The sequence below is a fragment of the Hippocampus bargibanti genome, linkage group LG14 (genome assembly GCF_051943395.1).
Source record: "Hippocampus bargibanti isolate YZ-2025 linkage group LG14, ASM5194339v1, whole genome shotgun sequence".
Classification (NCBI taxonomy): domain Eukaryota; kingdom Metazoa; phylum Chordata; class Actinopteri; order Syngnathiformes; family Syngnathidae; genus Hippocampus; species Hippocampus bargibanti.
Window position 1 is genome coordinate 5,662,881 of NC_142747.1, and position 11,706 is coordinate 5,674,586.

General features: G+C 43.7%; 1 protein-coding gene across 2 annotated transcripts in view; it reads left to right on the forward strand.

Annotated features, from left to right (window-relative positions):
• Positions 1-11,706, forward strand: part of fndc3a (fibronectin type III domain containing 3A) — a 45,607-nt gene that overhangs the window by 22,145 nt on the left and 11,756 nt on the right. For both annotated transcript variants that reach the window (XM_089013381.1, XM_089013382.1), the window contains 10 exons: positions 5,017-5,093; positions 5,445-5,691; positions 6,100-6,378; positions 7,320-7,378; positions 8,412-8,554; positions 8,678-8,737; positions 8,807-8,945; positions 9,516-9,569; positions 10,104-10,228; positions 10,326-10,500. In XM_089013381.1, the coding sequence (XP_088869507.1) occupies positions 5,017-5,093; positions 5,445-5,691; positions 6,100-6,378; positions 7,320-7,378; positions 8,412-8,554; positions 8,678-8,737; positions 8,807-8,945; positions 9,516-9,569; positions 10,104-10,228; positions 10,326-10,500 (1,358 nt within the window). The remainder of the gene's footprint in view (positions 1-5,016; positions 5,094-5,444; positions 5,692-6,099; positions 6,379-7,319; positions 7,379-8,411; positions 8,555-8,677; positions 8,738-8,806; positions 8,946-9,515; positions 9,570-10,103; positions 10,229-10,325; positions 10,501-11,706) is intronic.

Here is an 11,706-nt window from a genome sequence, read left to right on the forward strand (position 1 = left end):
AAATGATTTTTAAAAAAGCAGTCCACCAATTGAAGAATCCCATTCCACCAAAATAGTGATGCAATACACTTAATCCAGATGGCGCATTTTGGTCGTCATTTCTAACATTTTTCTTTTTAATTTAAAATCCCTTACTTTCTGAGGCCAAATGTGTAAGCCAGGGCAAATGTTGATGCACATGGTGCTATAGTTGGGTCTTTGTTGCTCTCTTGCAGTTGCATGTTTGCTAGCCTGAAATAGCTGGAGAAAACATTCCTTTCATTTGTTACCGTGGGTGAAAAGAGGAGTAAGAAGCCGATTAATGAAAGGGCCATAGTTTTACTGCCACAATGGGTTTGCTTGACCGTAGTCCTGTGCATTTCATTTGGCGCTCATTAAATGGCTAGATATTCCCAGATTTCCCCTCTCCCGGCAAATTGGCGTTTTCATGTTTATGTTTGTTAAGTAATTATAAGTACCTTGCATGCTGGGTTCGAGAGGACAGTAATTTCATCTGTGCTGTATGTCATGCATATTAGCATATTTGACAATAAAGCTGACTTTGACTTTGACTTTGACTTGAGACGCCGTGGCAGCTCGAAGATAGTCCACTGCAAATGCACACTTTCCAGGCATACTTTGGCCACAAACACTGAGCTCGCCATTCCATTGAAATGTAACTACAGCAATATCCAAAAACGCAATCTAATTACATTTTGGATTGGGAAAGACTTAAAACTACTTACTAATCAGGCTCTCTCTCACACCATCTGTTTTGATGTTTAGTCAAGCTCATAGCTGCCAGTTCGTGGCTGTAGCCACTTTTGGTGGTATCAAGCTTGATACAGAGGTGTGTGGCATCCTATCCGCTTGGTTCCATGTCCTCATCCCACCTACTTGGTCAGACACTCGTGTATAGGCACTCGTGCAATCTGTTCACTCTGATACCAAAGCATCGTGCCACTTGGTATGTGTCCTGATGGCACTGCAGATGCGCCTTGTATGTTGTTTTGCGTCGCAGATATTTGAAGCAGTCCCCCATGTGGCTCAAAGAGAGCAGCCAGTTTTACCCTGTTGAGTATGTGTGAGTCAACGCTGTGCAAGTGTGTAGCCAGCCTCTCAAAAACATCCGCAGAGTCCGCTCAAGACCTTTTAATCCGTGTAATCCTCTCCCACCTGATTTTTAATTGGATCCAGAAATAAAAATTGAGCGATTGTATTTTTTGTTATGTAATTCAATTTTAGTTCAAAGTTATTACTGTATTTTCCACACTAAAAGGTGCACCAGATTATCAAGCGCGCCTACAAAGAATGGCCTATTTTTTGTTCATACATTGGACAGACTGCATTATACGATGCAATCTACGATTGGATAGGATTGGATTAGCCTTTATTAGTCTGGCAGTGGAGAAATTGACATTTCACAGCAGCAATGTGATCAAAGTAAGAGGAAAGGAAAGGAAGAAGTAGTGAAAAAAATCAGGACCATCTTGAAGTCAAAACAACAACAAAAACTATATAACAAATAATGTGACACAACACAAAAGACACAGACAGTCATTTAATAAGCACTTTCTGTACCCTCGTTGTTATATGAAGCAGTTCAGAATGAAAGAGGAGCGAATCAAAGTGTTCTTTTCACCAGTCACCTTAGGGACATACGTCATGGTGAAATGTGCACGTCTGCTACAAGCTAAATGCTGAAAGTAAACACGAAGCTGTAGCATTCATTGACAAAAAGAGACTGTCTCACATCTCCTGTCCCACGTACATCCGCTTCAATTCCCAGCCACGACAGTTCCACATATGCATCGGTGCTCTGCGCTGACGCTCCTTTCTTCTCATCGCAGGATGCTCAAGCCATGCCAGGTACAGACGGTCCAACAGCACCAACCTTTCCGTTGAACAAAGCGGGGCTGTGAAAATGCTGCCCATTACAGGCGTAAAAAAGCACAATCGCCGCCAAAGCTGTGTAGTGATGACAGTCAAATGGCGCTGACCTTCCTCCCAAATCAAAAACATTGCTGGCATATTTGTACTGCCAAAAAGGCGCAACCGCTCAGCAGTCTCCTCCTTGATGAATGCCGTGGCCAACAATGCTGAAAAACAATCAGTATCTGTTCCACATGACGCACAACTCAAAGTGACAAAAGAAAACACAAAAACAACCAAGAAAGCAAGACTCGTGAGACCACTTGCTGACAGCTGCCTACTCGGGCATCATCTTGGACTTCTTTGCATACTGTTCTGGTAATTGACTCCGCAAATATCGCAGTGGCCACATTGCTGCTTTATTTTAATGCTAGGCGCATTTCCCCGCCTTCAATTTAAAAAAGGGTGCTACATGTTCATTTATAGCAGGGGTCGGGAACCTTTTTGACTAAGAGCCATAAAAGTAAAATACAGTAAAGTCTCGTTATATCGATAGTACCGCTTATTACGATACTATTTCTATGAACGCAAGGAGAAAATTACATGCGCGCAGGGTCGGATATATCGATAGTCCCGGTTATATCGATATTTTTCTGACTCCCGAGAATATCGATATAACGAGACTTTACTGTATTTAGAAATGTTTTTCAGTGAGAGCCACACGCACGCGCGCGCGCGCACATACAGATGCTCGCGTGTGCGCGCGCGCACATACACACACGCGCGCGCACGCGCGGCCACTTTTCAACAAAATATCAGAATGTATTATTTAAAATAACTTTGTGATAGTACTCACCGTTAACATGAATGGTTTTCCGTTCCTCGTGATTGGTAAAAATCCAGGCAAACAATCGGAATGAAACTCAATTTGCCGGTCCAGAGGCGAAGTTACTGCTAGCTAGCCTGCACACGGCTCATAAGCTTCCGCACTTGCTATCTGAAATCTACTTCTCGCAGAAGTATGTTGATGCTAACGTTAACATGGGGCTTGTTAAAATGTCACTGACATTCGACTGTTTCATCCATCGATGGTATTGTTTCATCCATCGATGGTATTGTTTCATCCATCGATGGTATTGTTTCATTGCAAATTAGAATCAGAACATTTTCTCTCCTCTAATGCTCCGGTTCATTCACGCTGAAGTGCATTAGTTGGGCGTGAAGTGCACTAGTTGGGCGTTTACCTGTTTCAACATGACGACCACTATCATCCAATCAAAATGGCGCTTTCGGCCATTCTAGGTCCGTGTCATCCAATCAAAATTGCGCTTTCCGCCAACTGCAGCCCCAACGGGAAATGAACAGCGAAAAAAACGACAATATGTATTTAGTTTTATCGGCGAGCCATATGCAATCATCAAAAGAGCCATATATGGCTCGCGAGCCATAGGTTCCCGACCCCTGATTCATAGCTACCTCAGCGAGTGGCTCCAAGGATGACTGAGCTTGTGACTCATTCTCCCGCTGCTCAGGGCGAAGCAACAACAGTGAAGAAGTGGATCATGTTTACACCTCTAAGTTTGGTTTTCGAGTAGTGTCCATCTGTATTTTTGTGTGGGCCTGTAAACAACAACAAATGGGTTTATTTATTTTTTTGGGGGGAGGGGGGGTCATAATGCGGGAGCTCTGGTATGTTTCCTACACGCAGTTACTTCCAGAATTACGATTCAATGAGGAAGTGCTTACTTGTAATTGATACTGTTTTTTTTAATGAAAACTCTCATGCTTAGTCTTTTTTGCTTTGTAATTATTAACCACTATCAGTTAATTTGTCTGCATTACTCATGCTTTTTTGTGTGTACTCAGCCAATTTATTAACGACGATGAATAAGCACCCTCGTCTTGTGTCTTAACTGCGAAATTTGGGTTTGAGCCGCTCTGTGAAATCCCGTCCCGTTTTCGATGTCGCCCTCTGCAAACGCAATAAGCTTTTTGACTCCCCTTCCATAAATAATTGAATGATTTATAACTCAGCATCGTTTTCACAGAATAGTCCAGTCCACAAGATGCTGACTCCTCCTTGATGAAAGGTTCTTGAGAATCCTGTTCAATGACGCTTCTGACTTCTGTCAAGCCAGTGGGGATGCGAAGGGCAGCATTTTAGAAATTCGTTAAACTGTTCAAAATTCTGCATGTACCCCTGGAAGGGGAACTCGAGGACAGATAAGGTGACTTTCATGATTGATGACAGCGTCGCCCAAACCCGTCTCCCACGGGTCAAACGGCTACTCATCTCAGCTCGGTGTCAGTCTGCGCTTTTGCGGGGGTGGACGAATGGGGTTTATATTGTCAGCCTCGCTGGAAGCCTGGCACTCCACAGCCACGTCAGTGCAGCCAATGTTACAGTTGATTAAGAGGGGGGGGGAGGTGAAGCGCGAGTTGTTCCTTTCCATCTGATCTGTCACAAGTTGTGCGTCAGACTGATGCAAACCAAGTACCTCCCACCTGGTCCTCCCACCTTGTCCTCTCACCACGTTTAACTTAACCAAAATGAGGCCCTACCATTGAGCAGCCATTCTGCAGTGACAGCACACCGTCATATCAAAAATTAGTTTGTCATAAACCGTACTTCGTCTTTATCCGCCATCACCAAATTAGAACATTCTCATCAGTGCTCCGGCGGGTGCAACACAGAGCGCTATCTATTGGTCAATTAAAAAAATACTCTGTTTTTAGTCAGAGCTAAGTCTTTTTTTTTTCTTTCACCTTTTACTCAGGCCCTCTTAGCATGCTGCAAGGGGGTAGGGTCGGGAGGGGGGTCAAAAAGCTCTACCCCACCTCTGTCGTACAAGTGTGTTTATGTTAGTTTATGCTTTTCAGTCGGTCATTCAACACGGACGTAATCAGGTGTGAGATTGATGTTTGGTGAGAAGCGATTTGCTCTTTTAGGAATGACACAAAATGGAGTCAAAATCTCTGGCGGGGTTCATAGTCTGGATGTACTCTTTGTACTAGACCCCCCCCCCCAAAAAAAAAAGTAACCATGAAAACAATTTTTGATCCATTTGTAAAAAGATCCCCTTGTGACTTTTTTGCCTGCACTTTTAATGCGCACAAAGGCCAGTGATTGTCTTGAATGATGCCTTTTTTTCTGCCTTTCTGTAGGTCCTGCTCAGGTTCCCATGATGTCTCCCAATGGTTCAGTGCCTCCAATCTATGTGCCTCCTGGATACATTTCACAGGTCAGCATCTCATGGGGGTACTGGGGATGTCTTCATCCCGATCATGTGATCGAAAATAAATGCCAATCACACAATACTCAGTTGAACGGGCCATATCGCTATAGTTTTAGTGAAAATGTGTTACCTGCGAATCATTATCCTGCCAAGCCGAGCGATATTATCGTAAACCTTTTCGATCCGAGTGCCAACTAGCAAGTTATTCAGAAGCATATTTTTCTGCTTGCTCTCAAAATGGCGAGTGTTTTCTACTTTCTACAGCGGACACGTACAAATACTATATCATAATCCGAAATTCATCGCAAGTCGCCAAATCAATGCAGCACATTTTAACACCGTCTCATCTCCTTTCAGATCATCGAGGAGAACGGAGTGCGGAGGGTCCTGGTGTTGCCACAGCAACCCGACTTCCACCCGGGCGGCCACTCGCCTCTCCACCATGTACCGCCGCCTCCCCACGCCCACCTGCCTGCCTTCATCCCACACCCGGCCATGATGCCCCCGCCCCCTCAGCTGTACACTGGCATTGTGGGCGGAGTGGGCGACATGAGCTCGCAGTATATCTCCCAATATCACCCGGCTCACATCTACTCTGAGCAGGGTGAGACGGCACCTCGTTTTTGGTCCTTGCGTCCGTCAATGGGGCGCTTATGTTACGGTCAACATGTTGATACAATTCACTCTATTTGTGATCGGATTCTATGTTCGTATGATCCACTTCTTCTTCAGTGCCACGCGAGGTGATACTGAATGATAAGATTTGCTCCAAGATACGGTACAGTTAAGGTTTATTTCGGAATGCTAATATTATGACACGACCTCATTAAATGTAATTACTGTGACTCTATTTATATTTAGATAAACTCAATTTATAGGGAATTAAATTATCAATATTCACAATGCGTTATGATCGGATTCACACAGATTTTGTTACGATTATCTGTTCAGGAAAAGATACGGTTCACTCCAGTTTCAAATCAAAATGCACTTTTTTTTTTTAAATCTGCAGATTCCCACACCCAACACAGCCGCCCGGCATTTGTCCATCGAGACGACAGAACGAGCAAAACGTACGAGCGCCTCCAAAAGAAACTGAAGGACCGCCAGGGAGGTAGCGGCGGAGGACATGTAAAGGACAGCCCTCCCCCTTCGCCGCAGAAGACGTGTGGCACACTCTTGACGCCCGACGTCCACAACGGTGTGGGAGGCAAAGGGCCCAAGGCTGAGCTGCCTGCCGGGCATGTGTTGGAAGAGCAAGCGGGTCGGGGCAAAAACGCAGAGGCTGAAGGTCAGTGGGTGAAAAAAAGTCAGCTATTTGCAAGGTTTTCATTTGAATGTGGTGTTTGCGGATGTTTGGGAGTTTGTTGTGTTTAAGCGCTGAAAATGAGCCTCATTAGGGGTGCAAGCAGTGAGGCCACATTTTTCTTGATTACGTTCATTAATCATTACGATTACATTGCAACTTGGCCCGCTCGTACACAGGCCGAAAATCACCGTCAAGTTTGTGCTAGGTTAGAGAACAAAAACATAATTGAAACTGTTATTTCTGGGGAGAGCCTGCCTGTCTTGCAGTTGTGAGATGAAGTCAATCCCCCTGAGCTGCCACAGAATGAAAATGTGACATCGGAGTGCGGCTAACTTACATAATACTGCCACCCATTTTCCCAAGCTGTCCCATGCTGTGATTTGGCAGCTCACGGGGTGAAAATCCAGCTCATTTTTTTAAAATTATAATTAGCCTCTTATGCTTGCGATGTTTTTGTGGATGGGAGAGGGGGTGTTCAGATTTTCTGCAGTGTGTTGTGGCAGATAATTTTAAAGCATGACTTTGCCTCATGAAAAAAAAAAATCATTGGAAATTATCTCAATGTTGTCAGTGCTTGTTCGATACTGCAACATTATATGGACTATATCTCATTTCGCAACACAAATTCTAAACGCAATTTATGAACCAATTTTGAGGCTGGTTGTCTTCACATTGGTCAAAACATAAATGAAATAGATTGATGCAAGTGTAAATCTACAAATCGTGATCCCAAGACACGGACACAAGGAATTTTAAACCCGGTTGACAACATTACCTTGAAAGATAAACCGTTTACAGATTATTGTATTTTGTACAGTTGCAATACTGCACAAAATGTTAAAGACTATTGCATTCAGAAGCTTATAAAAATAGCTGATTTTTAAATTTCTTCATTCATACAGATTTTTTTTGTTTGTCCCCAGAGCTGGATGCAGCATCACAAGCCCTTCAAGCGCTGCTGAGCACCATCAGTAAACCGGTGGTACGTTTGCCCCCCATCTTCTGTCATATTTTTCTCTGCCTTCAATTTGCTTGGATTTGCATGTTTTTATGTGGCCATCAGCAATAAGTGCGCGAGAGAAGCCTAATGATGCAAATGCATGGCGTCATTAAACGTCCTATTAACGCCGCCAACTAATTCCTGCCGACGCCCGCCTAATGGAGTCCGACCTGCTGACAAGCACACTCACGGGAATTTCTTGCTCCCTGATGTGTCGACGCCAGGGCTTTCCTTTTAAGATGAACAAGTGAAAATGACGTGGTGTGCTCGTACTGTCGCCGCTAAATGCTACGATTCAGTTTGCGTCATACTTTAAAAAGTGCCAGCGGTTAACTTGGTGTGAACATTAGCGTATGACTTCATACTTTCTGTTTGTTTGTTTTTCTAAGAAATTGAGTCTTTGGGTGGGTGTTTCCTCGTGGGGAAGCAAAACTAAAGACAAAATAACTTTTTTAGCTCACGCTGAATGGGGGATTAGCGCAGAAATCGAATTTCTTTGACCTCATAAAATGTGCAGCACAATCCTCTGAGCTCCTTGTAAACGGAGAAAAAAGGGGGAGTCCATTTCAAAGTGACCCGATAAAAGTCTCAGTCTGGATACAAAGAGGGATTTTTTGTCCTTCTTTGCCGCCACACAGGTTTGGTTAAAAGACCGTGATGTGAAATGGTGAGGTGTATTGGAGTAAGGTGAGCCCCCTGGGGTGCTCGAGGGGGGCTCGACTTGATACACTTTCTCTGCCTATTGTCAATGGGCCCGTGGATGGAGTGCAGGCTGTTTTTTGCAGTCAGTCTCTTTTGTGGCCGTCACAGTGCTTTCAAAGTACAGCCTGGTGTTTCCCAGCCTTTCTTAAGGGTACATATTTTACATTTGAAAATATACCAAGGCTTATTCTATTGACATCTGGGGTGTGTGAAGCTCATCGAGCTGTAAACGCTTGTAATGGAGGCAGTTTACACACCTGCCTGGCAGATAACACGTTCTCACCGCTGGCTCCCATTGGTGTCCATATGGCAGGTGTCGGATATCCGGCCCCGGGCTGTGGTGGCCAGCTGGAGTGCTCCCAAAACGGAAGACGACAGCAACCCCACAGGGGTCCTCAGCTACGAGGTTTCTGTCTCCTTTAGCGGCAAGGATGGCAAGTACAAGAGCATGTACTGGTAAGTGTGTCACAACCTTTCATAAGGGAGCAGCCTCCAATTCCCAACTGGCTGAATTCCAAAATCCAAAAAAGGTCCTTTCTTCACACATTCTGACGAGGACTTATTTTCCTTTCATTTCAGCGGTGAGGAGCTAAGTACAGCTCTTGAGAACCTTCGACCAGCAACAGACTATCACGTCAGGTCAGCCATAAAACTGTTCAAAATGGCCAAACATTTTGGTTTAACCTGCGTTTCTCTCCCTGCCTTCAGGGTCCAGGCCATGTGTAATTGTTTACAGGGATACCCGTCGGAAGCTGTGAGCTTCACCACACTAAGCTGTGAGCCCGAGCCTCCCACTGCTCCCAAGAAAGCCAGCGGGACCAAGAACTCTCTCGTACTCCAGTGGAAGGTACTGCGTGTAGTCAAAAAAACACAAAAATGGCAGCGCTGAGCCAAACGTAGCGATTTAAAAATCCAGTCAGCGCTACGTCTTGTTAAACAGTGCGAATGGATGGAGTCAAATGCTCATTAATGATCGCAGAATTGTAAAATCAAAGTCCTTCGTGTATAAGAAGCCAATGACCATGTGCTTTAGAAGCAAACCAAAAGCATGGAGGAATGGCATCTTTCTCTTGTGGTTGTTGGGGCTCCATTTTGAGGGGTTCCTCTGTAATTAACATTCCCATTGAGCCAGCATGAAAAGGTTGTGCTCATAAAGATTGCCTCCCAGGTGTGCATATCCTCAAGTTTGTCTATAAATATGGGCTTTGCAAAAAAAAAAAAAAAAAACAAGCCTGCGTTCTCAGCAATCCTTCAGCAGATTAATTAACACAACCTAAAAAAAAGCCACACACAACTGGGTGTGTCTTGTCCGTTACCTCAAAAAGGCCTCAAGAGCCACAAGGGAACGTCTTGTCTACGCTGTGTCGCACGTGCACTGTGCCATCCTCATGTTTGTTTGCCTTTGTTTTTCCTTCAGGCTCCTTGCGACAACGGTTCCAAGGTCCAAAGCTACATTCTTCAGTGGGATGAGGTAATCGTGTAACTGGTCAAATGCAACACACATTCATACCTGTCAACCTCCACGGCTCCATGCCGTTACAAACTGTCGTATTTTCCCTTACAAAATAATCTATATAATTTATTTATGTAGTTTAACATGTTATATTGTTCCATCGTTATATCATACTGGAGGCAGCTTCTTTCACGTCTTTTTTGCAAGCAACACAATACGGATATTCCACACCTTTCTTCGAAACTTGTATCAATCCCTCATATCGTCCTGACATTTTCCGTAGATTTTCTTGTACGTCGTACACGTCTTAAAATGCAAAATAAACGTACTTCGGAGGACAAAAACGTACAGGTTGACAGGTATGCACATTTATGACTGCAGTGAGAAAAGGGTTTCTGGTTAAAGCGAGGTTTTTTTTTTTTTTTTTTTTTTTTTGTAGCATCCATTTTCTGTACAATTTGTCCATTAACGTCGCAGTTGAGCTCAAGGCTACTTACTTTCTCCCACTCGTAGTTTTTCATAACTGAAAAAAAGTATTTTTTTACTGTGTAGGGGAAGGGCAATGGCGTGTTTGACCAGTGCTACTATGGACCTCAGAAGCAGTACCGAGTGGCCAAGCTTTCACCAGCCTCCAGATACTCCTTCCGTCTCGCGGCCAAAAATGACATGGGTGTCAGGTATGTCATCTTTCTTATGCGGATTCCATTGTTTGTGTTGATTCTACTACATGTACCACCAAGAAATAATCTCCTTCTCATTCATGGGTTTTTACAGCGAGTTCAGTGAATCTGTCGAGCTGTTCACCTCGTGCAGCGTGCCATCGTCGCCTTTCCCTCCCGAGTTGGAGATGGCTGGCATCACCTGGCTGAGACTGAAGTGGTTCCGCCCCAGCACCTCGCCCAAGGAGGACGACATCTGCTACATCCTGGAGATGGAAGAGGAAGGCTCTGTATGAACATGTTTTTTTTATGATGGAGCCATGTTCGATGGGATGGGATTGGATTGGATTAGCCTTTATTAGTCTCGCAGTGAAGAAATTTACATTTCTCAGCAACAAAGTGATGAAAGTAAGAGGAAAGGAAAGGAGAAACAGAAAAACCAAATACAGGAACTGCTGTAAAGGCAGCCACTCTCACGCCACCATCTTGAAGTCAAAACAACAACAAAAAACTAAATAACAAATACTGTAATGTGACAACACAAGACACAGACATTCAATCTTAAGCACTTTCTGCACTCTCTTTGTTGTATGAAGAAGTCTTCGATGAAAGAGGAGAGTATCAAAGCGTCATTTTTACCAGTGGATTCATGGTGAAATTTGCATGTCTGCTACAAGCTAAATGTTGAAGGTTGTCGCTAGTCATGGCAGGGTTCCATCACGCCCGCTTCCAATTAGTTGGTGTGCATACTCCCCCGCTGCAACCTTTCATTTATTCTTTAAAAAAGTAATTAAATTGTTAAAAATTGCAATAGCCAAAATCGAATCAAATATAGATACATATTGGTTTATATAACACTTTAACAACAGCTGAAGCTGCAACAAAGCGCCAACATGAAAAAAGGAAAATGCTGCCCACTTGCGGAAGGGAAAAACATTGCCAGAGGTCTGGCCAGCACTTTATCGGTACAACAGCAAGAAAAACTAAAACCCGTGAATGGCGCTCTACGTCATATTTTCAATGTATTCCTGTATTTCAATTTTTATCCAATAATTACAATTCCTGTATTTTGTTTTTCTACTTCTTTCTTTCCTTTCCGCTTCCTTTCGTGACTGTGCTGCTGTGAAATGTGGATTTCTCCACTGTGAGACGGATAGGGGTGCATCCAATCCAATACCCGAATAAATTTGGCAATGGCAGTAAATGAGCTAAGGGTTACTTCCGGGTTGAGTGAACCTTAGCGCGTATGGCTGCCGCTGCTCACCCACAGAAAAACCTATCCTGTGACTGTAAAGTGACCTTGAGAGTTTTGAAAGGTGCTTATAAATGAAATGTATTATTATTATATTATAAGTCATTGGCGCTTATACAAGAAGATTTTAAATTGCCTGTAACAGCCACAAATGTCAGCAATGATTTCTTCAACTGATAAGCCAATTTAACGTGCGAAATAAATTGGTGTCTAAGAAGTATTTTGTCTCTCCTCTAACGGCTTT